We start from the raw sequence: 24,933 nt of genomic DNA, 5'->3' as shown, positions 1-24,933 counted from the left end.
CTGCCCGTACAGGCAGTTCAGTCGTGCTGCTGCACTCGTTGGAGTTTCCAGATCAGTCCCAAGGGCAAGCCTGCGTAGAGCGAGTTACAGTAATCCAACCTGGAAGTGACCGTTGCATGGATCGCTGTGGCTAGATCCTGGGGAGCCAGATAAGGCGCTAGTTGCTTGACCTGCCGAAGATGGGAAAAGGCAGATCATGCAACTGCTGTGACCTGGGCCTCCATAGAAAGGGTGGCATCCAGCATCACTCCCAATCTCCTCCCCTTCTGAGCTGGCATGAGAGGCGCACCATCCAGGGTGGGGAGCTGGATACCCGTTCTTAGCTCACCACAGCTCAGATACAGGACCTCCGTCTTCGCTGGATTAAGCTTCAGCCGGCTCAACTGTAACCAACCAGCCACTGCTTCCAACGCCCTGGTCAGATGAATTGAGGCAGAGTCCATCCGGCCGTCCATCAACAGATAGAGCTGGGTGTCATCTGCACACTGGTGACAATCCAGCCCAAAATCTCTGGCAATTTGGGAAAGGGGGCGCATATAGATGTTGAATATCACTGATGAGAGAATAGCTTCCTGCGGAACACCACATTCCAGTGGGCAATGCCAGGATATCTGCTCACCAATCGCCACCCTTTGTCCCCGACCACAGAGAAAGGAGGAAAACCACTGTAAGGCTACCCCCTGAACTCCAGTGTCAGCAATGCGGTGGGTCATGAGATCGTAATCAACCGTGTCAAACGTTGCTGTAAGATCTAGCAGCAACAGCAGCGCTGACCCGCCTTGATCCAGATGCCTTCAAAGGTCATCCGTGAGGGCTACCAAAGCAGTCTCTACCCCATGCCCAGGATGGAAGCCAGACTGGAAGGGATCAAGGGCGGATGTATCCTCCAGGAAAGCTTGAAACTGCTCAGCCACCACTTTCTCAATTACCTTGCCCAGAAACGATAAGTTCGAGACTGGGCAGTAATTGGCTAGGACCTTTGGGTCCAAAGATGGCTTTTTCTAAAGCGGGCAAACCACTGCCTCTTTAAGCTTGCCTGGAAATATTCCCGATGATAGGGATAGGTTGCAATCTCAGCCAAGGGACCCCTGATACCATCTCCACCCGCTTTAACAAGCCAAGATGGTATTATAGGAGAAGGCAAAATAAGAGAAAATCTCGGTCCTCTCTTTTTCACACCATGAAGTTTCTGAAAACTGTCATGTCTCCCCACCACCACCCCGTTTTTAAACTAAAAAACTGATGACTTTTCTGTATTTCTCACCACCACAGACTGGTCAGAAACAGTGAAGAAACTTTAAATCACCGAAATGGGCTCAGACTTTATTGAAAATGCAAGCACCAGGTGCATTAAAAAAAAAAAGCAATCAAAATCAAAGGAGGCCTCCTCCCCTTCAGAGGGCCTACAAGGACCTTCCACCACTACCAAGGAATGGTCAGTTCTCTCCAGTGCCACCTGCCAGTCTCAGGGAGGGCCACTTTCCTCCTTCAAGTAGTCCTTGTAAATCCTCCTCATCAGCTGAATCTTCTTCTCAGGGGGCTGCTGCCAATTATACCAGTCGTACCAAGCAACTTTGTTGAGCAGAGCTGGGGACGGAGGGGTTGTGGTAACAGCAGGGTGTTGGTTACTGTAATCTTGACCTTGGAAACTGATGAAGGGGATATGGAAAAACAGGAGGCCTGAAAGAAGGGACAGACAGGGAAGGAAAGGTGGCAAGAGTGAAGAGGGAACAGACATCACTGGACTCTTGTACAAAACCCACCATGCAATTTGTACTTATGCACTGTATTTTTATCCTGCCCTTTCTTCAAGGAGCTCTGTGGCTCATGTGGTGGGAGTGCCCACTACTTATCCTCAGAACCATAATAAGCATAATGGCAGAGGCAGGTCACCCAAGCAGCTTCATAGCAGAGTGGAAACTTGAGCCTGGGCCTTCCCAATCCTAGTATGATGCTGAAACCTGACAATAATACCACACTACATCTCTGGGCCATTTAACTGGGGAAGAGTGGAGGAAAGAGGGCTACACGTTTTAGAAGAGCCTTGATGGATCAGTTCACCATTCTGTCTCATACAGTGGCCAATTAAGTTCCTCTGGAGGGCCAACAACAGGGGATAGAGGCTCCTGACGTTGCCTCCCAACACTTGTGTTTAGTGGCTTACTGTCTCTGAACTATGAGGCTCCTTTTAGTCACCATAGGTAGTAGTAATTGACAGACCTATACTCCATTAATCTCTCCAATCCTCTTTTGAAGCTGTCTATGCTTGTGGCCATTGCTAAATCCTGTAGCAAGAGCATTCCACATTCCAGTCAAGTTGGCCCCTCCAACACTCCTCACCATTGTCCCGAGCTTGCTGAATGGCATCGGTCAGCTGCTTATACTTCTTCATACAGACCCCTACAATGAAAACGGGGGAAAATTCATGAGGATGACATGGACTGCAAAAGCAACTGTGGACAACATCACCCTAATGACAGATGTGGATTTATATCTTAGAAACAGGAACAGCTGTGCCACAGACTGTGGGGGTGGAAGATATATGTGTGTGTGTATGTTCTTTTTTTCATACCAACTGCACTTTTTATGCATGGTCAGATTCTAACAAGACACTGGGGCTGAGCAGCAGAGACAACCATTGATGAAACACACACACAAGGACGCAAGACAATTGTCACACAGAAAATCCAAAGAGAGGCAATACAGACTTGTGAAAGCTCTCTCCCTCAATTTGTAGCAATGCTTTTTATTTACAAGTGAAGCTTATAAAGAAAAAATGTTTACAATGTCTAGGATTTATAAATTTTGTATCAATAAAATATTATTTGTAGGCTGTAAATGCCACTGACTGTTCACTGTGGTGAAGTAAGTGAGAGGAAAATGAAGATCTGGCTCTCAAAATCTGCTCATAATCCCCGGGCCAAAGCAGGCCCGGTTGAAGTCAACCAGGGACAGGGCCTTCTCAATAACAGCCCCTTGCTGGTGGAACCAGTTACCGGAAGAGGTCAGGGCCCTGTGAGATATTGGACAATTCTGCAGGGCCTGTAAGACAGTCCTCTTCCGGTTGGCCTATAACTGACCGGCACCAAACCACCAAAATACCGAAGGAAGTGTATAGATTGTACGTTGTTGGACTGATGCACTATTTTTAATGTTTTTAATTTCTTAACTATGTAAATTGCTATTATATTTAAAATTTGAATTCTATGTTAGAATCTCTGTATTGTGAGCCGCCCTGAGCCCGCTTCGGTGGGGTAGGGCGGGATATAAATCAAATAAATAAATAAATAATAGATGTTAGTATCCAGGGGTGGAATTCTAGCAGGAGCTACTTTGCATATTAGGCCACACACCCCTGATGGAGCCAATCCTCCGAAAACTTATTATTTATTTCTATTTATATCCTGTCCTCCCTGCGAACAGGCTCAGGGCGGCTAACAGCATATTAACATTGTCAAGCAATGTGAATCTTTCTTTCAATAATCTAATGCTAATGAAATAATGCAATTGAATGCATCTGTAAAGCTTCATGAATGTTACTAACCAAAGCCAAGATGGGCACATCAAAGCAGGGAATATTTAGGGGGTAGTTTGCACTTCTCGCTTTTACTAACAAATGCAGGAATTTGCTCTTTGAAGATAAAGCGCCTCCAGGGACAGGTTCCCAGGCCTGACCCCAAGAAAGGAAACCACAGAGAGATAAGGGATTGCTGTGTGAATCTTCACACGTGAATATAGCATTCTTTAGAGAATGTAGCTTTGTTTAGAAAACGCTTTGTTGTGCCACCTTTAAGTATGCCTTTCACTGTTACTATGTATCAGTTCCAATCCTCAGCTCAACCCTGGACTATCAAATAAATCATACTTTGTTTCAAATCAAAGACTGATTACTTTGAGATCCAATTGCTTGACAAACATCATAAAATACAACAATCTATTATAAAACACTATTAGTATAAAACATTAAGCAATTAATAAAACCATAATATATAAAATTAACTTCTTTGGTGCTATATCTACTGATATTTAATGTATAAGATAAACAGATAGATGAACGGCATCCCATAGTTCTTACAAAAAAAAGCCTTGTAAGCTCTTGGAGGATTGGTTACATCAGGGGTTTGTGGCCTAATATGCAAAGGAGCTAGAATTCCACCCCAATTAGTACCTTGTAAAAATGTACATGAATTTAAGCTATAGGCAGAAAGTGTTGAGTAGAACATTTTTATCATGATTTTATCATGATTATAATTATGCTTTGCTTTTTATATTCTACAATCTTGCTTGAAATTCATTCAGATTTCCACTCCCCTTTTTTTCCACCAGCTACCAGCAGGTCACCTTTTCCCCTCGTCCATGAATGCTCAACTGGCAGTTCCTGAAGAACATTTTATCCAACCTCCTCTGGCAGCCTCACTAGATTTTAATTAATGTAATCCGATAAGTAACTGCCCCAAATTTAACGTTTAAGGAAACGAAGCGTGTTTGTGAGAAATCCAAGCGGCCCACGCCTTATCAGTCTTTGCAGCTTACATGTTGTGTTTTGTATAAACCTGTTTTGTATAAACCTGAGTTTCACACAAACTCTATTAACTGTGAAAAACTTTTACACCTACACTACAAAACTTGATTACACAGAGCGACTATTCCCAAGGAGGACAATTTGTGAGGCAAAATGTACATCCAACTCCCAAACCACAGAAAGGAGAACACCCCAGCCCACAACACAGAAGAATAGCTTGGATGGAGCAGACTAAAGGCCTATATAGCATCCTGTTTCCTAGTGGAATTAGTGAGAATGAAGCTCACAAAAAGAACATTTATGGTAACAAGCTTACGTCTGCTTCTCGCCCTTCAAGAAGTACTGTTCAGAGAAGTTAACTGTTTCTCAGTCTTGAGATTCTATTTGGCCATTATGACCAACAGCTAATGACAGACCCCCCTACAGTGGCTAATGGTTAATGACAGACTCCACACATTTATTTAAGTCCATCTTGAAAGCAATCTAAGTCAGTAGCTATTACTACATCTTATGACAGTGAGCTGTATAATTACACGTTGTGGATTGTTTTCAGTCAGCCCTGAACAAGGTTCATTTGGCCAACCAGGTGTCTAGAGACTGGGTGGGGGGAGATCTGCCCAAATTTTTCACACCACTGCTCAATTGCCTCTTTTTCCCTTGAGCCATGAATTCTTTAGCCTTTCCTCATACTCTGATTCCTTGGGAATTCTGGCTGTCTTTTGCATATTTTCCAGTTCAACAATGCCTTGGTTCAGCAAGATCTCCTTATCCTAGAACTCTGGATCTACTCTCCAAAAACTTATCCACTGGCAGTAATGTTCTTGATTTTCTCCTGAAGTGTTTCTTTATAGTTGTTTCTGAATTATCCCTACCCTTGTCTTCCTTCATCACTAAACTCCTGAAGCTCAGCAGTGAAACAGATACCGGTCTCTTCAGGTCTACTTTTCCACATGGCTTGAAAGAAGGACCCATGTCTGCAAGCCTATGTAAACACATTCAGGAATTCAGCAAAATGCACAAGATGCAACATGTGTTCTGTACAGAATTGCTGTTTGGGAAGCCAGTTTTGTACACTGCTCAAATAGGAGTTCCTCCGGGCTTTAGAGCAAAAAGCACACCCTAACAGCTGAACAAGTTCAAACAGATGATTTTTGCATCCATTAATGAGGAAATAGGACACTTGGAAGTATCACAAAACTGAACTGTTAGATCTCCAGCCATTAACACCAAGGGCAGAGGGAGATCCAAGCATATAAGTTATCCTGCTTCACAAGACAGCCCAATTTACGGGTTCAGCAAGTACAAAAGAGATGCAGAAGACCATGGACTTACCTGTGTGGGTTGGGTGATAGGTGACGCCTGTGTGGGGGCAAATGAATTGTTCTAGGAGCTTCACATTCTGGTGGATGAAAATGAGAAATGTAAGTTGAAGGATCTCTGGGCAGGTTTGAGGGTTTTTTTTCTCTAGATGAGAAAGCTATGCTGACAATCATAATCAAGTCAGTAGGCCATGCTAGTAAACTACAAACTTTGATACCACATTAACAATAATGCTTGCAAGGAGAGACTTTGTATGTAAAAGCAGATCTACACATACAGCAAGCAACCATGTGGCCATGTGCTCCAGGCACATAGTGGAAAAAACCTTCTCCAGCCTCCTCCTCCCCACTATTCATTCACATGATTTATATTTTCTACTGTTGCCACAGTTAAACAGCTCAACTTCCCACCTCTTTCCTCTTATTTAATTGTTTAAGCTCGCTGAGTTGCTTTACTGAAATATATGAACATGTGGCATTTTTAAAAATCACCACGAATACTGCTTTGGGTAGAAGGACAGGAACAAACATGTTTTAAACAAATAAACACATAAAACAAAAAATGGAAGTTTTCCTAGCACAGAAATGGGGGGGTTATACACATAATAGAAGTGGTGCTTTGGAAATTGGGAGTGGACAGAGACAGAATCCCTAAGCAGAGATTCAAGGCTGGGAAGTTTCAGAATCTATGAGTATCTACCTATATTCTGCCTGTCTCATAAGCCTGGGAGAACCTAGCCATAGCTCCAAGAGTGCCCTGTTGCCATCCTCTTAACAAAGCCATGAGAGACACCCCATCTAGAATAATCCTCACCATATATAATTATTTTATTTTTATTAATTTTTCTTAAAATGTCAACAAACATTGAACAACAAAAGAAAAAAAAAAGAAAATAGTACAAACAATATTAATAATAGCACTCTTACAGTATTCTATCGATTCATAATTTTACACTTAGGAGGTCAATTATATTATCCATTACTATACAAAACAGCATCAATAATAAGAAAAGTTTATGTATTTTTTTGGGATACACTGTTCAAAATCTTCTAAGTTGATATAATTAAAAAAGGAAACCATTTCTCGATAAAATTGTTTTCTTTATGTGGCAGATCATTTACCCGTATCTGTATAGCTAACTTATCTGACGCCACTATTTCCCATACCTTAGACATCCATTGTAGTTTTGTAGGAGACACATCTTGCTTCCACTGTCGAGCTATCAAAAGTTTAGCGCCATCAGTAATAGAGTTGCCAATTCTTTTATTACTGAGGAAAGTTTTAAATTTGGCCAATAGTTCAAAAGGATTGTGTCCCATCCCGGCTGTGACAGGACTCCAATGGGAGTCCCTCCCGCACTCCCCAGGACCCCGAGATATGTCCCGGCTGCCCGGCGCAGCCCATCCTGCCGCTGAGTCCGCCAACACAAGGAGCCGACATGCCCACCCCCGGGGGAGGAGGGAACGACGCCCCATGGAGAGGGCTGGAAGCCCAGGAACTTCAAGCTCAGATGCAGCGCCAGCACCACAGCCCCCTCGGCCATCCCATGGAGCACATGCCCCAGGAAGTCCGCCCACAGCGTCCTCGCTTATAAGTGAGGGCGCAGTTATCCGGGGGTGGGGCCGGGGAGGAAGGGAGGGGGCCCAGGGACAGTATAAAAGGCCAGTGGCTGAGAGGTCAGGGAGGAAGCAGGTTGCTGCAACAGAAAGGCAGCCGAACGAGAGAGGGAGGAGTCCAAGCACAGCCGGGGAGGACACAAGCACAGAGGGGTGAAGTAACCCAGATCTGTCCTCCCACATTCTGAGACCTCTGGGAAGCCTAAACAGGCCCAGGCCACCAGGAGAGCAGCGGCCATGACGGGGCATGACGAGGGCCATCAGGGGCGTGACAGATTGATTCTGGGGTAAAAGGAATATTACCCTCTACAATGTTTACAATTTGTGTAACTTCCTTCCAAAAATTATTTATTTCTGGGCACAGCCACCAACAGTGTAAAAAAGAACCTTCCTGCTTACAGCCTTTCCAGCACTCAGAGGAGGGTTTTATGTGGGTAAGAAAAAGCTTTTTGTGTGTAAGATACCACCTTGAGAAGAGTATAGTTTTGTAGTTTTAGATTTAGGGAATACGTATTATAGAGAGGGGAATCCCATATAGTCTGCCATTGCTCGAACGTGACATACCACAATCCTTTTTGTTGGGTCGTGATTTCAGACCAGCTTTTGGCATTAAGAAGGTTGTAGATAATAGTTAGAGTTCTAGCTTGCTTTGGATTTTTTTTAAACAGGTTTTCAAAAGGTGTTAATGACCTACTATGTCTATAATTCTGGGATTATGTAATACGTAGTGAATTTGTTGGTATTGGAACCATGGAATGGTTATGTTATATTGAGTTTCTAGTTGTGTTTTAGTTAACATTTGTTTGTTTTAATAATGACTTGTAATTTATATACTCCAGCCTCCCTCCAGATTTTATTGGCACCACGTCCTGGATTAAACCAGGTTTGCCCTAGGAAGCTTGCTATAGGTGAAATAGATGGGATTAGAAATTTTTTGCAATCTTTAGTGTTTAGGATAGGTATGGATTGACTTTGGAGGTGAAGTGTCTATTATTTGGTACATTCCAAATAGCTTCCCTTAGTTGATCTCCTAGTAAACATGATGCTTCAATGCTTACTCATGCTTTGTCTCTGTCATTCGAGGCACCCCATAATACATTTTTGAGATTAGCCTCTAAATTTGGCAAACTCAACCCTCCTTGCTTTGTTGGTTGAGTCATTAACTTAAATTGGAATCTAGGCTTTTTCTGGGACCATACAAACCTAGAAGAAAGGTTTTATCTAGTTTTGAATTCTTTAGGGGATATATAACATGGTAAGTTAAAAATAAAACAGATATTTTGGGAGTACAAAGATTTTAAGCATATCTATTTTTTCTAATAAGGTTAGATTAAGTTTACTCCATTGTTCCAGATTTGATTTTATACAGTCATCAAGAAGCTTGTAGTCTGCGGTATACAGATCTTGTAGGTTCAAAGGTATTTGAATTTCCAAGTGTCGGAAAGACTTCTGTACCCAATGAAAAGGAAAAGCATTTTTAAACTCAATTTTGGATGTTGCTAACAAATAGGGTACAACTCAGACTTCGCGTAGTTAATAGTAAATCCAGAGATTCCACTGAATTCTTTAATTTGGTGTAGTAATGAGGTGATTGACTGAAGAGAATTAGTTAGATAAAAGACTGCATCGTCTGCAAAGAGACTTAGTTTATATTCCTCTTCTCCTACTTGAATACCACTAATTGATTTATCATTTCTTATGGCAAATGCTAGGGGCTCTATTGAAAGGGCAATAGAATGGGAGAGAGTGGCGCCCCTGTCTTGTGCCTCTGTGTAGATGTAAGTCGTCTGATCTATAGTTATTAACATAAATTTGTGCTTTCGGGTTAGAATATAAAGACTCAATGGAGGTTAAGAATTTTGGACCAAAGCTCATATGTTGTAATAGTGTAAGCAAATATGGGACCTTCACTTTGTCGAATGCCTTCTCCACGTCAATGGCCAAAAGAACTGAATCTACTGTTTTATGTTTTCCAAAACAGATTAAATCCAAAGTTTTGCGGATATTATCTGTTAATAGTTCTAGTGGGGATGAAACCGGATTGATCGCTATGTATGTAATTTGCAATAATTTTATGCAGTCTGTTGGCCATTATAGCTGAGAATATTTTAAAATCATTATTTAATACTGATATTGGCCTATAGGATGTAGGGTATTCTTTGTATTTTCCGGGCTTGGGTATCACTGTAATTCTAGCCTCAGTCCAAGTTTTAGGCACACTTCCTTTTACCATAACAGAATTACAGGTTTGTACTAGCGGGTCTGTTGAAATTGATTGAAATTTCTTATAGTATGCCATCCTTACCCAGGACCTTATTATTTTTGATTTGCATTAAAGTTTCTGAAAGCTCTGTGTTATTTCTTGTTCCAGAAATGAAAAGTGATCTGGTGTTATTTTAACATTATAATTTATGGAGTTAAGATAGGCTTTAATTTTAACTCTGTCGCGTTGCTCTGACTTGTAGAGCTGTTGGTAATAGTTATAAAATATTTGAATAATCTCTTTTGATTTAGTAACAAGCCGCCCTTGTGGGTTACGCATGTTATGAATAAGATGAGATACCTTTTTTGTATAGCCCTCCATTTGAGCAACCTAATCGATTTTGGGGTCTTGGTAAAGTACTTCTGGTTGAGTATCATTAAGTTCTTTTGAATCTGAGAAGTTTCCAACAAGCCTAATTTTCTACTTTCCTGTTCTAGATTTCTTAATAGTTTTTTACCTCCTTTTTTAGTGTACTGAAGTTCTAACAAATGAATTTTACTAATTAGTTCTATTATTAATTATTCTCTCTCTTTTTATAGGTGGATGCAATTGCTATCAACTGCCGTCTTATTATGGCTTTAAATGCGTCCCAGAATGTTTCCTGTGATACGTCTTTAGTCGAATTAAATTTAAAGTATTCCTGTATTAAAGCTGTTATTTTTTCACAGACCAATTCGTCTTGCAGTAATAGTATGTATAGTTTCCAATGATAAACTTGCTTATCATTTTGATTGGAGAGTGTACAGGTTACCCAAGAGTGGTTGGTCCTATATCAGCCTCTTGTATTTGATTGATTAGCTTTTAGTTACAAGAAGATAGTCAATTCTTGTATGAATTTGATGTAAACTAGAGTAATATGTGTATTGTTTAATCTTAGGGTTTAAGAGACGCCACATGTCTACCAGAATAAAAGAGTCTAACATGTCTAACAGTTCTGTGGTTTTTGCCGCTTTTTTACCAGGCTTGTGTGTTTTATCAAGTGTAGGGTCTATTATATAATCAGATCCACGGCAATTATGGTTTCACCTACTTGAAATTCAACTAGGAGGTTAAGAGTTGCCTTAATAATTTTTTTCTGATAAACATTTGGGGCATACAAGGATGCCACTGTAAGTGGCTGGCCATCAAGCTCACCTCTAACAAAAATATAATGACCCTTAGGATCAAATTTTATTTTTTGGCAATGAAAAAGTACCAATTTTGAAAATAGAATTGCTACACCTCTGGACTTTGATGTCCCTGTAGCCTGGTAGCTTTGATTAAACCAATTTGAAGAAAAAAATTTAGAGTTAGCATTTTTCATTTGTGTCTCCTGAAGACATACTATATTTGCCCTCTCCCTTTGCATAGTATTAAGAAGTCGTCTGCGCTTAATTGGGTTATTAAGCCCTCTGCAATTCCAACTATGAATCTTGTAAATATGTGATATCTTTGGGATGATTTAAGAGTGCTCAACTTTATTATAACATCACACACCGAAAGACTATAAACATAGTTTCCCTAAATAGGGATACTTTTCAGAATTTCTTCCCTTGTGAATGGGAAGAAAGAGAAAGCTATAGATAAGCTTTCTTGTCTAAAAAAACCCACTTTGCCCAAAGGGGGACTAAGTTCCAAAAACAAAATACCTCACTGAACCATCCACCTTCCCTTTCTCTTAAAGAAATATTTCTACTGCCTATACTAAACTTTTAATAACTGTTCGACCTTATGCGTATTTCCATATAATATCTTAAGTGTATCAACATTCTATAAAACCATTTGAACCAGACTATTAAAACATTTATGCTAACCTTAGTCTTATTCCTTAAATTCTAAAACATTTCTCTAGCTTTATCAGTTATCCTTAGTTACCAGTCGCACCTCTAAATGATCCTAACTAAATGTGTCAACTTGTTAACACTGCACAAGCCTACTATCAAAGTCGTATTTCCTTGTTCACTTTTGTTTTGGGGAAGGGCAAGACCACATTTATATATACCAATCAATCTATCAAGAGATACAGTTACCCTTTCATACATTATACATCTACATATAAATCCATACACACTTTAAGTTCAACTCATATATACACCCACATACCTATATCAATTTTATTTTCCATCCAGCCTCAGTTCTCTACTTTACCATTTCATTCTAAATATCAAACTACACCTGCACACCTATTCAGGGGGGATATGGGAAAGTAAAAGAAGGAAGAAAGGGAAACAGAGGGGTGGAGAAAGGTAGAACAAGGAAAAACAAAGGAAAAGAAAAAAGAGAAAAAAAAACAAAGGGAGGGGGGGGGAACGATTCATCCATTAACTTATAATAATATATTCCAATCTAGCTCAAAATAAGTAGTTACCAAATTAATTCATCCATGATTTATATATTAAAAAAAACTTTATCTAATCAGTTATTTGTATAATATGGTATTTTTACCTAATAGTATCTATATTTGCCTCTATAAATTGTAGTATTATTTAGATCTATATAATAAATCTGCTTTGATTAACAATTGCTAATGTATTATAAACTAGTGAAAATAGTTAAAACGGGTGGGGGTGGAAAAGAAAAAAAAGGGGGGGTATGAGTTTAGCATTTTTCTCTTCACAGCTATATTACTTCCATCAGTCCTCAGCTATAACCTAAATATTATTACTATTCATACATCTATGTTTCATTCACTCATGTCCTCCCACATTCTCTCAATCTCTAGTAACTGTACTATTTCGTTAGATATCCTCCATGTCTAATGACAATTACATTCAGTACATCCGTCTATAGCGTTTCATAACTAAAGTAAAATAATGAAGTTGCTTCTTTCTTCAGTTGCACCTGCAAATAGTGTCCCGTTTGCCCATTTTGTCTGTACTGTAGCTTCAAGTATACATGCATACATAGTAGGTTCTTGTGTTTTAAGTCCAATAATAAAGTTATGTCTTGCCCACACTCTGAAACTGGTAACAAATATTAAAACAAACAAAATGTGTTACTCAAAGCATATGGTTTTAAAGAGGTCTGTCATTCCCAGAGTCAGAGTTCAGGAGAAAAATTATATTCTAGTCACGATTATTATTTGCCTTCATTGGTTTTAGTGGAGATCGTCGCCTCTTCTTCTGGTGTCAGTACAATCCCCAAGTCTTTTAATAAGAGCTTTTCCAGAAGGAATGTCCGATGCTTCCAATAAAGAACTTTTATGAAAGACGAATAAATCAGAAGAGGCACTCCATTTATTTATTTGCAAAGAAATTAAGAGCTCTACGTTTCTGTATAGCTTCCGGGGGAGGTCGAGTAAAACCTGTATTTTCCTTGCTTCATGCATGAGACCGCCCATTTTCCTAGCTTTTTTTAGAATTTTGTTTCTAGATCGTGGATACAAGAACTGTACCAAGATATCACGGGGCCTATTTCTCCATGCTCTAGCAAAAGTCCCCAGTCGGTAAGCTCTGATAATGGCTGGAGCCACCCCTTCTTCCGCTCTGATAGCCTTCCCAAGCCACACCGAAATATAGCTTGCCAGGTCACCTTTACTATCAACGTCCTCCTCCACCCCTCTTAGCTTAAGATTACAAGATCTCCATCTGTTTTCTAAAATCAAAAGTCTATCGGTGAGATTTTTTTCTGATCTTTGCAGACTTTGTATTTGGGACGCCGCCACCTCAGTGACCTCCCTAGCATATTCAGCCAGTTTATTCGTTTCAGTCATTGCCGTTTTTAGCTTGTCTATATCCTGCTTAACAGGTTGTAGTACATCATCAACTGCTTCTTTTATGCAGATCATCTTTTAGTTCCTTGAGGTCTTGCTTCGTGAGTTGAGTCTTGCTGGAACTGCTCCTTTTCTCCGTCCGTCACAACAGGCACAATTTTAAGATTTTTCTGGTGGAGAAGGGGGATGGGACTTCCCCTGCTCTCCTGGCTTAAAAAATGTCTCAACTTTTGCCGATTTTAGAGCTTTTGCCTTCCTCTTAGTCGCTGTTGTCTGGCGTTTGTTTTTGTGCATATCTCCGGGTCAGGTTCTTTGGCAGCTTGATTTAATCTCGGGAAAGTGGGAGCGCGCTCAAAATTCTGCGTCCATTACCAAGCGACACCCCGCCCCCCCCCATCCTCACCCTATATTTCAAAAACTATCCTAGAACACACTTCATACTTGGCCTTAAGCAGCCTTGGGTGACTCACTAAACATCCCCAAGTCCAAGTGTACCACCTGAGGTAGTAGTTTCCAAACATCTATAAACACTATTTTTATCCAGAAAGGGGGTAAAGAAAGAAACATAGAATGGTCTTTGCTATCTTAAAAAAAACAAACATCATGATGCTAATAATACTAAGGAAACAGGATAACAAGGCACATTGGGTTAAGAGAAAGCAAAGGGCATAGGAGGATTTAAAAAGCCAGCAGAAAATATGCCCAATAAGAAGATCACAACTTGCAAGGGCTGTTAAGAGGATCTTGCAAACAGATCAGGAAGTGCCAGATTTTGCATGTGACAAGTGAGAAAAGGAATCAGACACTACAAAGCTATTTCAGACCATCTCACCTTGTTTCACTTACCCTGTAATCCAGGAAGAGGTTTTGGTCTCTGCAGATAGGGCAGGGATTCCCACACACCTTCTTTCCTCTCTGTCAGAAAGAAACATGGTCAAAAACACACTCGTCAGTTGTTGGTAAGTAACCCAAAAGAAGGTCCAGATACCTTGACCCTCACTGGAAATGAATCACTACTGTCTGCAAACAAACACTTGCATTATTTGCAAAGAAGTGCCAGACCAGGTACACATAAAACCGAGATGCAACAAGCAACAAAAAGTCTATTTTCCATCACAATACTGTCCCAAAGACTAGCATCGGCATCATACCATAGCTGCATTAAGATATAATGAAGAGGTCTCTATGTGAAAGGCATTTACACTGTTCTTGCCTTTGCACATGAACTGTAACTGAAAGTTTCCAAAACCAGAAAAGCTCACGGAAAATAAAATTCTGCTGTGATATCTGAATACAGTTTTGCTTCCTCACCACAAGGTGGGACTCCAAACCACAGCTGAAATCCCAATTCAGAATCCTGCCTTGCAGGAAGCAAAAACTATTTTCCCCAGGCACCTGCGCTGTGTTATCAAGGAACACTGGGATGCAGTTTGAAGGCTTACAAAACCAGGCATCCACATCCTGTGCATGTGAGAGAAACATGGAGGCTGCATACAACAAGGCGAGTTTCTGTCCGCTGTGAAAGATCCAAGACTGCAAGATCCAAAATCAGTTTGTCAGATCCCAGGCAGGACCTAACCTTTGATTATCAAAAGCTTATTTTCCTTCTTTCTAAATAACCATCTCTTAGCCATTTGGCTTTGTCATGATCTATGCTGTAAGACAGAGGCCTAGGGAGCCTATGAGGCCTGTGTCGCAGTAGGGAAAGACATGCTACAATCCCCAGAATGCTTGGTGCTGGTTTCAGCCAATCAGCGTCCAAGTAGGCTCTGAGGGGAATTGTTTAAAAGCTCTCTCAGGAGACAGACACTGTTCTTTCCTCCTGAGAGGTCAAGCAGGCAGGATGGCTGCTGTTAGCAGGAAGACCCTCACTCTGAGGGAGAGAGTGAGCAGGCCAAGGCCTGGGGCCTAACAGACTAGAACAGTTTAGTTGTATTAGGGACTTTATGTTTATTTTCCTTTATCCAGGTTACTATAGTTTTAAAGCACCTTAATCCGTTCACTTGCCCTTAATTGATTTTCCTGTTTAAAATAAACCTTTTTGTTGTTCTTTGTTACTCTGCCTGGTCTACATGCCTATTTTCTTGGCCAAAGCAAGGGACCTGAAGGGCTTGGGAGGGTACTCTGGGCCTTCCCAAGGGACCCTAATTCCAGAGTGGTGTCAGTGTCAGGTGGCACCCCATCTGGGTCATGACAGGCTTGTTTCACTTCAAGCAGCTCCACACATGCTGAGATCAGTAGGGTGTATGGTGATTTTAGATACCCTCAGTTCCTGTTTTAAGAAACAAAACGCCTGCAGATGACAGGTACGCTCAAACTAAAATGATCAATGTTACAGTATTTTAGGTGTGGGGAAAGAACCACAAAAGCCTTAGGCATGCATTGGTCGAACTCCAAAGCATGTCAACATTCCACCAAATAAGAAAGTAACCAGCTCTGCATCTTCTTTCAACTTGCAGGAATATACATTTTTCAGACCATTGGCTCATCTAGGCTAGTACTGACTATTACAGTTAGCAGCAGCTCTCCAAGATCTCAGCCAGAAAAGGGCTACAGTCAAGTGCAGATATTCTGCATTCCCACTGTAATTATACTTCTGCTGTTAAACACATGAAGCTGCCTTATCAGATCTTTGGTCTATCAAGGTTGGCACTGTTTACTTTGACTTCTGAACACCTGCTGATAACGGGGCCAGGTTTTGGCCTCTGTGCCCCATACAACTGCTTTCCAGGGACATCTGGCTGGCTATTGTTGAAAACAGAATGTCAACTCGCTGGACTATTACTCTCGTCCAGCCCAGCTGCTATATTGTTCAGAGGCCTATAACTTAAGTATGACTGCTTTCCACTTCATTTTGTTAACGGAATTTAAATGTTCCATGAAATTCCGGTTGAGCCGTGGTGGAGTGCTAGCATATGCTCTCCCACTCCATTCTTCTGGCTCACACCACATATAGGAAATTAAATTCACTCACAATACAAGTCTTTCGAGTCTTCTGGGGAGGAACTTGACCTTTGTGATTGCGCCTGTAGCCAAACCAGACAGGCTTGCTGCCATACTTCTCTATGTATTCTAAAGGAGAGAAAACAGGGGGTCATTCACAACTGCATTTTATTTATTTAGTCACATTCCACTTTTCTTCCCAATTGGGGACCCAGTGCAGCTCACAATATCATTCTCCCCTCCCTTTTTTGTTTTTTTGTTTTTACATCACTCGTGTAACTGAGGATTACAGACTGTGATCAGCCCAAGCTCATCTTGTGAGGCTGCACGACACGTCAGGTGTTGAAACCCATGCCTCTCAGATGCTAGCCAAGGCACAACACCATGCTGGTTTTTACAGACAACTTCCACATATCAGAAGGTTAAGCACAATTGTTCAGATATGGCTCCAAAGCCTCTTATTTAACAAAAGCACGCTCAATGCTTAATAAGACTGTTTAGCAACAGGTCTGTTGCCTCCATTAGACAGCCAGGATGGATGAAGGAAGATTCTAAGAATGAGACAGGAAAAAGGGGCCAAGGCAGTTCACTTGGAAGAAGCACATCTCTCAGAATATTTTCCTTCTAAGTGAGTTTACTCAGGATCACATGAATAAATTTGTGCAGAATTCCTTTTGCCATTCATTTTAAATTAAACATGCACTTCTTCAACTTCAACCTAGAAGCACTGCAAAGTCTGAATGAGTGCTTTATCTGTAAAACTCACCATGCTATTGCCACACCCTGCCCTGCTGCCCTTTGCTCCACCATCTCAAACATCTGCAGTTGCCCTAACATCATCCTCTCTATTAAAGAGCCCTGCCCCATGCTTTCTTTGCTGAACTGAAAAGCTTCTTAAAGACTAACTAAATTTCTTGCAGAGTATGAGCTCTCATGAGTCACTGCTCGCTTCTTCAGAGCAGTGGTACCTAAAGGAGCAAGCAGTGACTCATAAAAGCTCATACCCTGCCACAAGTTTTGTGAAGTCTTTTAAGGTACTACTGGACTCTTGCTCTTTTCTACCACTACAGACAGGCTAACATGGCTACCCATCTCATAAAGCTTCCTTGACCTTTTGAGACTGATGAAAAGGCAAAGCGGGTGGGCAAAAAGTAACACATGTACATAACCACTATGGTAAGCTGGGCTCTCAGATGCTGCACAGGCAACATTATATGACAGAGATCTGTAGCCCCAGAAGACACTGAGCTGGTGAGGGTGCTAGACTTCAAACAAGATGCTGAACAGATGCAATGTCACAGCACTTTACTTCCTTCTAGCCTACCAGTATCACATTTAAAAGCAGGTCTCCCTAGCAAATTAAAGGGATGTACAATTTGCTCATTTTGACATTATGTTACCCTTGCCTTTCTCCTGGCTAAAAAATGTACACTGTGAACCAATATGGAGCACTTGAGTGCCACAGTGCCCACTGATGGGCTTCCTGGTGTGTGTCTACTTGCTTCTTCCTCAAATCAGTTTGGCAGGGCTGTAGCCAGGATTTCATGTTTTGTGGGGCCCACAGCAGGATTTGTTGCTTGGGGAGGGCACTCAGTTTGGCGGCCCTGTGCTCTTGGCACTGTAAGCTGCTTTGAGTTCCACAAGCTAACCACCCCACTCTTCGCCTGGGCAATCATAGCAGCTCCGCTCCCCCTACCCCTTTCTTATGTGCCACTCTATCAGAGAGACCAAGATCTCTTGACTCTCTTCCCCTCCCCCCTTTGCTCTGCATGCTGTGTTAGGGAAGGGGAGACAAAAAAAAAGTGAAAAGACCAGCAGCAATGCTACTACTTGTTCAGAGTGGCGATGAGCAACGGTGACAGATTGAGGGCCTTCCAATGGAGGGGTCATACAGTTGGAAGGGGGATTTGAAAGGATGGGCCTGGGCCCTCAGGGCCCCACTGTAGCTACAGGCCTGTAGTTTGGGCTTTCCTCCATTTCACTGAAGTAGCAGATAGCACCTTTTGTCTGCACAGAGCCCTCATTACAGAACAGCTGCCCCCATCATAGGACAGTGCTTAGTTTGGAACTTCCCAACATTCCATGACTGCCCCTGGCAGCCATTTTGTGATTGCTCCTGCCTCCCATGGCAACCATTTTGTGAAGGGGCCCACTACCATTTCAAAAGCATCCAAAGAATATGGTAGGGGACACCCTGTGTAAGCTATCCTAATGGCAGATACTGGTCTCTATCATAGCATTTTGCTTCTCTGGCCCTAATCTCTACAAAAGTACCTCAACTCAAAAAATAAGGCTGCTCATCTCTACCAACAAATGGAAAGTTCAAATGAGCTAGGCTGGGTCATATTATCCTTTAATCCTGGAGTTGGGGAGAGGACAGAAAATGGAGATACTGGCTTCAACAGCATGTAACGGTTATTACTTTTTAGGGAGGAATGAAAAATTCTAGCCCATTTAGGAGCCAGTGTGATGAGACTGCTAGATTAAGCTCCTGGAGATGCTTTGTTTAAAAACTCCACTTGCAATGAAACTAAGTGATCTTAGGCCAGTCATTCTCTCATTGCATGATCTACCCTACAGAGCTGCTGTGAAGATAAAATGGAAGAAGACAGGGATACAAATGTAAGAAATGAGTGCATTCTAACACCATGCACCACTGGACACCTCACGAGCAACGTTGCTGGCTTTATCCCCCCCAATACCTTCAGACTCCAAATACTCCCATGGCTTCTCTTTAAAGCGTGATTCTGTCTCAAGCGTGGCCAGTTCTGCAGATCCAGCCTGGCCAGCCTCTGTGCTGCAAATCCGGAAAGGTAGCTGCTTAGGTTGCAGGAGGAAAGTACTGGGTGTGTTCTGAAGAAAAAAACAGAACCAGGGCAGGTATTACACAGCCATCAACATGACTGTCAATGGCTCTCGTAAGAAATAAAACAAGAATCGGCTCTAACAGCTAGATTCTTCAACCAAAGAAAAGGAAAGGAAAGGTCCCCTGTGCAAGCACCAGTCGATTCTGGGGTGACATTGCTTTCACAACGTTTTCACAACAGGCTTTTTATGGGGTGGTTTGCCATTGCCTTCCCCAGTCATCTACACTTTCCCCCCCAGCAAGCTGGGTACTCATTTTACCGACCTCGGAAGGCTGGAAGGCTGAGTCAACCTGGAGCTGGCTACCTGAAAAAACCCAGCTTCCGCTGGGGATTGAACTCGGGTTGTGAGCAGAGCTTAGGACTGCAGTACTGCAGCTTTAACACTCTGTGCCATGGGGCTGCAACCAAAGCAATCAATAATTAAGTGCTCTGTATTACTTCTATTGCCCTTTTTGAAGACTATAGCGAATGTAAATGCTTCTCCCATTCAGAATTGGTATTAGTAGTCAACCTCGTTTTCAAAGACGAACATCATATTTTTATTTCTGAGAGGCATCTTGACCTAGTGGTGAGAGTCTGAGAACAACAAGACCACGGTTTGATCCCAAACTCTGCCATGGATGCTCACCTTGGCCCAGTCACCCCCTCAGTGCCTCACCTACGTAACAGAGTTGGTGAGAGGATAAGACAGGGGACAACCACATGCACTGAACTGAGCTCCTCACAAAATGGGCAGATCCTAAAGTCGGTAAGTATAGATAAACAGATTTATTTACCTAATTTGATATTTATTGTGCTCCTTCCCCTGCCAGGCAGGGCTCAGAGCAGTTCCAACCCATTAAACAAGAGTTAGGTTTTCCCGCCTTCCCCTCCTGCTGCAGCCTCCTCCCACCGCCATTACTGGATGAGCACCGCCTCAGGAACAACACAGGGAGCAAAACAGGGTTCACAACAGGAGGGGGAATTAGCAGAAATCACCACCCTTCTGAACACAGAAACGCTGTTCTGTTGGCAGAACTGCATGGTTAGATACCTGCGGGACAACATGACCCGCTATGGGAACAAAGACCGTGGCTGGGTTGAAATTTAAAAGATTCACAGGCCACAGCCCAATCAGCACCTCACTGTATACTGCAGATGTTAAGAGGGTGGGAAAGGGCTGACAAAGAACCTCCCTCCACATCTCAGCACAAAGCATGAGTGAATTCGCAATTCATCTGCATAGATACTATAATTATACTAACCAGCATTAGCTTTTAACAAGCTTGACCCAGGTTCTGATATTGCCTTTGAAACTCTGCCGCCTAGATTCAACTATGATTATCATGGGAAAGAGAGAGCAAAGGAGAATGCTTGCTCTTGTTCTCTTAACAGTAACTAGCAAACAAGCAGCCTTGTGTTTGCATGAGACCTATGCCTTGGCAGCCATCCCATCACCTTGGCAGTAGGAAGGTTTTCACACAGCTGCCACGCAGACCCAGCTACATACAAGCTCACCGAACACAAGGCATTTAAGCTACCCGGCTCCATACAGAATTGAGCCATAAAAGGATTTCTTGTAAAAAGAAAACTGAATTCCCACGCAGAGAAGTCCACAGATTATCCAGTCTCTTACAATTCTGAATTGTAACATGCCTGCAATGTCTCCACCTTGCAACAGGATGAAATACTGGACTGTTTCCCCTTCCACTCTTTGCTTTAAATACTATGAATGCTGGGAAGCGGGGGCCACCAAGCATCTCTGAGCATACGCAGAGTACTTTTCCTCTCATCGCCAACTTAACACGCTTAGCCTGCAACATAACATCCTAATGACTCAGTGTTGCAAACATTCTTCAAAAATGATGAAGAGGAAGTAATTTCCAGTGGAGGAGGAAAAAGAGAGCTGCAGTTCCAGCCCAAGTAACATAAACATCACTATACAGTCATCAGTAGCTAACACAGATACACATTAGCGACACCAGAAAATTGCCACTGCAGATCACACATAACCCGCCTTACTTCTCAACAGGGACAGAAAGTGGCTTATATCATTCTCCTGTCCTCCCATTTTATCTTCACAACAACCCTGGCAAGGTAGGTTAGGCTGAGAGTGGATGACTGGTCCAGGGTCACCAACCAAGCTTCCACAGGAGGTGGGATTCAAACCTGGATCTCCTTGATCCTTGTCCACCATTCTAACCACTGTACCACACTGGCTCCAATAGCTCAGGGAAGATATTACCCACCCCTGGTCTTGTGTAAAGAATGTGCTCCACTCTCCCTGTCTGTGCTGCGTTTCTCCTCAATGTGGATCCAAAGCAGTTGTCATCCTTTCCTTGTCCTCTCTTTTATCCCCCCCAACAACAACTCTGTTATGTACATTAGGCTGAAAAAGTGTAATCAGCTCCTGTTCATCCAGCAAAGTGTCATGGCAGAGTTGAAATTCAGAACTGTATCAGTGGGTCACACATTTCTTCTGCTGTGAAGATTTGCCACCCTCCAGGTGGGGCCCAGGAGATCTCCCATAATTACACTCATCTCCAACCCAGAGGTCAGTTCCCTTGGACAAAATGGCTGCCTTGAAGGATAAGACTATATATCCCACTCAAGTACTTTCCTTCTCTAAACCAAGCCCTAGCCAGGTTCAGCCCCCCAAATCTACAGCAATTTCTGAATTTAAGAGTTGAAGGTACTGGATTGCACTGTCAGTTATATCCAACAGAACTGCAGCTTCCTGGGCGTGACTCCTTTTTTCTGCGGATATTTTGGCTTGATCCATGGCCAAGGGAAGTCTCTAACTTATTAACATTATACAACTCTATACAAAGACTCCGACTAGGCCCATTGATTTTAACAGGCTTAGACCAGAAGAACTCTACACACAGGATTGTATTTGAACACTTAGTCGCTAAACAAATCCATAATACCTAGGACCCCACAAGAATTGTTCCAAACACAGTGACAACAGCCAAGCACTGGGGGAACTCACTTTAAAATAAGCATGCACAGAATAATTACTTTATATATAGCAGTCAGGAGTTCTCTAATGCAGCAGTCCCTAACCTTTTTGGCACCAGGGACCCGTTTTGTGGAAGACAATTTTTCCATGGACCGGGGTGTGTGTGATGGTTTCGAGATGATACAATTGTGCACTTTATTTTGTAGTCGTAGTTAAGTGTGCAAACTCTTATCTGGGAGAATTGGGTGTGATTTCCCCCTCCTCCACTTGCAGCTGCTGGAATGGCCTTGGGTCAGCCATAGTTCCGGCAGAGTTGTCCTTGAAAGGGCAGCCTCTGGGGAGAGCTCTCTCAACCCAACCCAACCCACCTCACAGGGTGTCTGTTGTGAGGAAGGAAGATAAAGGAGATTGTGAGCCACTCTGAGATTTGGAGCGGAGGGCAGGATATAAATCCAATGTCGTTGTCTTCTTATTACTACATTGTGATATATAATGAAATGATTATACAACTCATGGCCCAGCTGCTATCAGGCCACGGCCTGGTACCAGTCCATGGCCCAGGGGTTGGGGACCCCTGTTCTAATGGATTAAAAATTGGTTAAATTACAGTAAGCATAGAGCTGGTATAAATTGACAGTTCTCACAATGATGGGGACTAAGCAGTGAGGTTCCATAAGGATCGGTATTGTGGCCAATACTATTTCATTTGTTCATCAATGAATGCGAACTAGGGGTGAGCAGTGTGGCGGTCAAATTTGCAGATAACACAAATTTATTCAGGATGATGAAAATCCAGGGCTGTGAAAAGCTCCAAATGTATATCCACAAATGGGATGAGTGGGCAACAATGTGGCAAATAACAATGTTGGTAAGTGTAAGGCAACGCAGGTTGGAACTAAAACATTCCAGCTTCAAGTATATGCTGACATTGAGAGCGGAAAAGATTTTGGAACTGTAGTAGATAGCTCAATGAAAGTGTCAACCCAGTGTGCTGCAGCAATGAAAATGGTAAACTTGTATCTTGGGGATTATTAGAAAAGGAATTGAAAATAAAATGGACAATGTTAAAATGACCCTGTAGAGATCTATGGTGCACTCATTTTGAATACTGGTCACCATACCTCAGAAAGGGCATCATAGAGCTGGAAAAAATACACAGGAGGGTAACCAAGATGATCAGGAAGTTGGAGCACCTTCCCAATGTGGAAAAGCTGAAGAGTCTGAGACTTTTCAGTTTAGAAAAGAGACTACTAAAGGGGGACATGATAGAGGTTTATAAAATATACATCTTCCCAATGAGGAACAATAGATTCAGGATGGACAAAAGGAAAGACTTTTTCTGCAATAAATAATTAAAATGCACAATTCACTGCCAGAATATGTAGTGATGACCATGGAGACAACTTAAAAAAGAAATCAGACAAATTCTTGAAGGATAGGTCTTATCAGTGGCTACTAGCCACATTGACTAAAATGGAACCTCCACATTCAAAGGCAGGAAATCTCTGAATCCCAGAGCCAGGGGAAGGCCTGTTTCTGTATCCTGTAGTTAGACCTCCAGGGAAATAGTTGGCCACTGTGTAATAAAAGATGCTGCATTAGATGGACTACTGATCTGATCCAGCAGGGATTTTCTTACTTTCTTAAAACTGGCCAACCTACAGGATTGCAATTTGTGTTATCTAAGCATCACGTTTCCATTTCTTTTATAACTCACCTAATAAAAGGGTGGCAGTTGAAAGATGAATGCATTCTACATATAAATGAAGGACACATAACATACCAGAGGCAGAAAGAGGTGCATGAGTACTTAGTTCTCATGGCCCATTCTTACAGGACTCAGAGAAATGCTGATTGACACTTTGGGGTCAGGAAGCAACTTTTCTTCAAACCAGTTTGACCAGGGATCTTGGAGGTTTTTTAGCCATCTTCTGAGCATAGAAGAAGGGTCACTGGGGGTGTATGGGGGAAGGTATTTGTGAATTCCCTGCCCTGCACTGTGCAGGGGGTTAGACTAGATGACCCTTGAGATCCCTTCCAACTCTATGATTCTATGGTAACAACCTCCAGCATCATAAAGGCTGCCAACTTTTTTTCTGGTAGGGCTCCTATACTTTAGACAGCTCAGGTTATCAGATCCACATGCACTTTTCTTTAAGATGAAGCTAAAAACAGAACCCCCTAAAGAAAAACAAATTGGGCATTAGAGGAGGAAAAAAATTGCATTATGGTGGCAAGGAAACGACACACAGAGTTACAAAATTCCAGTATACCAACACATGATTAAGTTTTCAGCCAAATAAACAGCAGCAACTTTCACAGCAACTTCAAAGAATACAACTATATGCAACTCGTTTCTGCCACATAATAAAACCAAACCCCGTACTCCTTTAATGCAAAAGCTCTTTCTCCTCACCTGTACCCAGAACGGCCTCCTAAATACTGCTCGAATCATTATATTTCTCAGCAGCATGGTTCCACTGGCAGCCGCCATCTTGAGGTATGGCTTATTTTAGGCATGCGCCATACGTCAACCAGTGAAAGTCACCTTCATGAAAAATCTTTATGTAACTCCCGGTACCTTTTGAACCAAACAAGTATATTATTGAATTCATAATTTGATTTTATTCAGGCTTTAGCTTCGATATTCACAAAAAATTATTATTCTATGACAAAAAAAAGGAAATTAAATATGCGCAAGCGCATTCGTATTTTTTAACGCAGGGGACAGATTGCTCATGCGTAGAAAGCTTGACAAAATAAAAACTGC

The 24,933-nt window shown here is 42.1% G+C and overlaps 1 protein-coding gene across 1 annotated transcript; it reads right to left on the bottom strand.

Moving 5' to 3' along the window:
• Nucleotides 1-1,308: 1,308 nt before the first annotated feature.
• On the bottom strand, nucleotides 1,309-24,929 carry MRPS18B (mitochondrial ribosomal protein S18B). Its single transcript, XM_060239206.1, has 7 exons — nucleotides 24,580-24,929; nucleotides 19,058-19,208; nucleotides 16,387-16,484; nucleotides 14,259-14,327; nucleotides 5,855-5,921; nucleotides 2,341-2,400; nucleotides 1,309-1,680 (listed from the first exon to the last, which is right to left on the bottom strand). The coding sequence occupies exons 1-7, from the start codon at nucleotides 24,655-24,657 to the stop codon at nucleotides 1,466-1,468; spliced, it is 738 nt and encodes a 245-aa protein (XP_060095189.1). The 5' UTR covers nucleotides 24,658-24,929; the 3' UTR covers nucleotides 1,309-1,465.
• Between the last annotated feature and the right edge of the window lie 4 nt (nucleotides 24,930-24,933).

The sequence above is a fragment of the Heteronotia binoei genome, chromosome 5 (genome assembly GCF_032191835.1).
Source record: "Heteronotia binoei isolate CCM8104 ecotype False Entrance Well chromosome 5, APGP_CSIRO_Hbin_v1, whole genome shotgun sequence".
In the NCBI taxonomy this organism is placed as follows: domain Eukaryota; kingdom Metazoa; phylum Chordata; class Lepidosauria; order Squamata; family Gekkonidae; genus Heteronotia; species Heteronotia binoei.
Note: the sequence above shows the minus strand (reverse complement) of the source record. Positions and strands in the feature narration are given on the sequence as shown.

Coding starts and splice junctions, on each gene's coding strand:
- MRPS18B (XM_060239206.1), bottom strand. CDS start 24,657: ATGGCGGCTGCCAGTGGAACCATGCTGCTGAGAAATATAATGATTCGA. Junction 14,328..16,386: donor AGACTCGAAAGACTTGTATT/GTGAGTGAATTT, acceptor TCTTTCTGACAG/AGAGGAAAGAAGGTGTGTGG. Junction 1,681..2,340: donor TCAGCAAGCTCGGGACAATG/GTGAGGAGTGTT, acceptor CCCTTCTTTCAG/GCCTCCTGTTTTTCCATATC.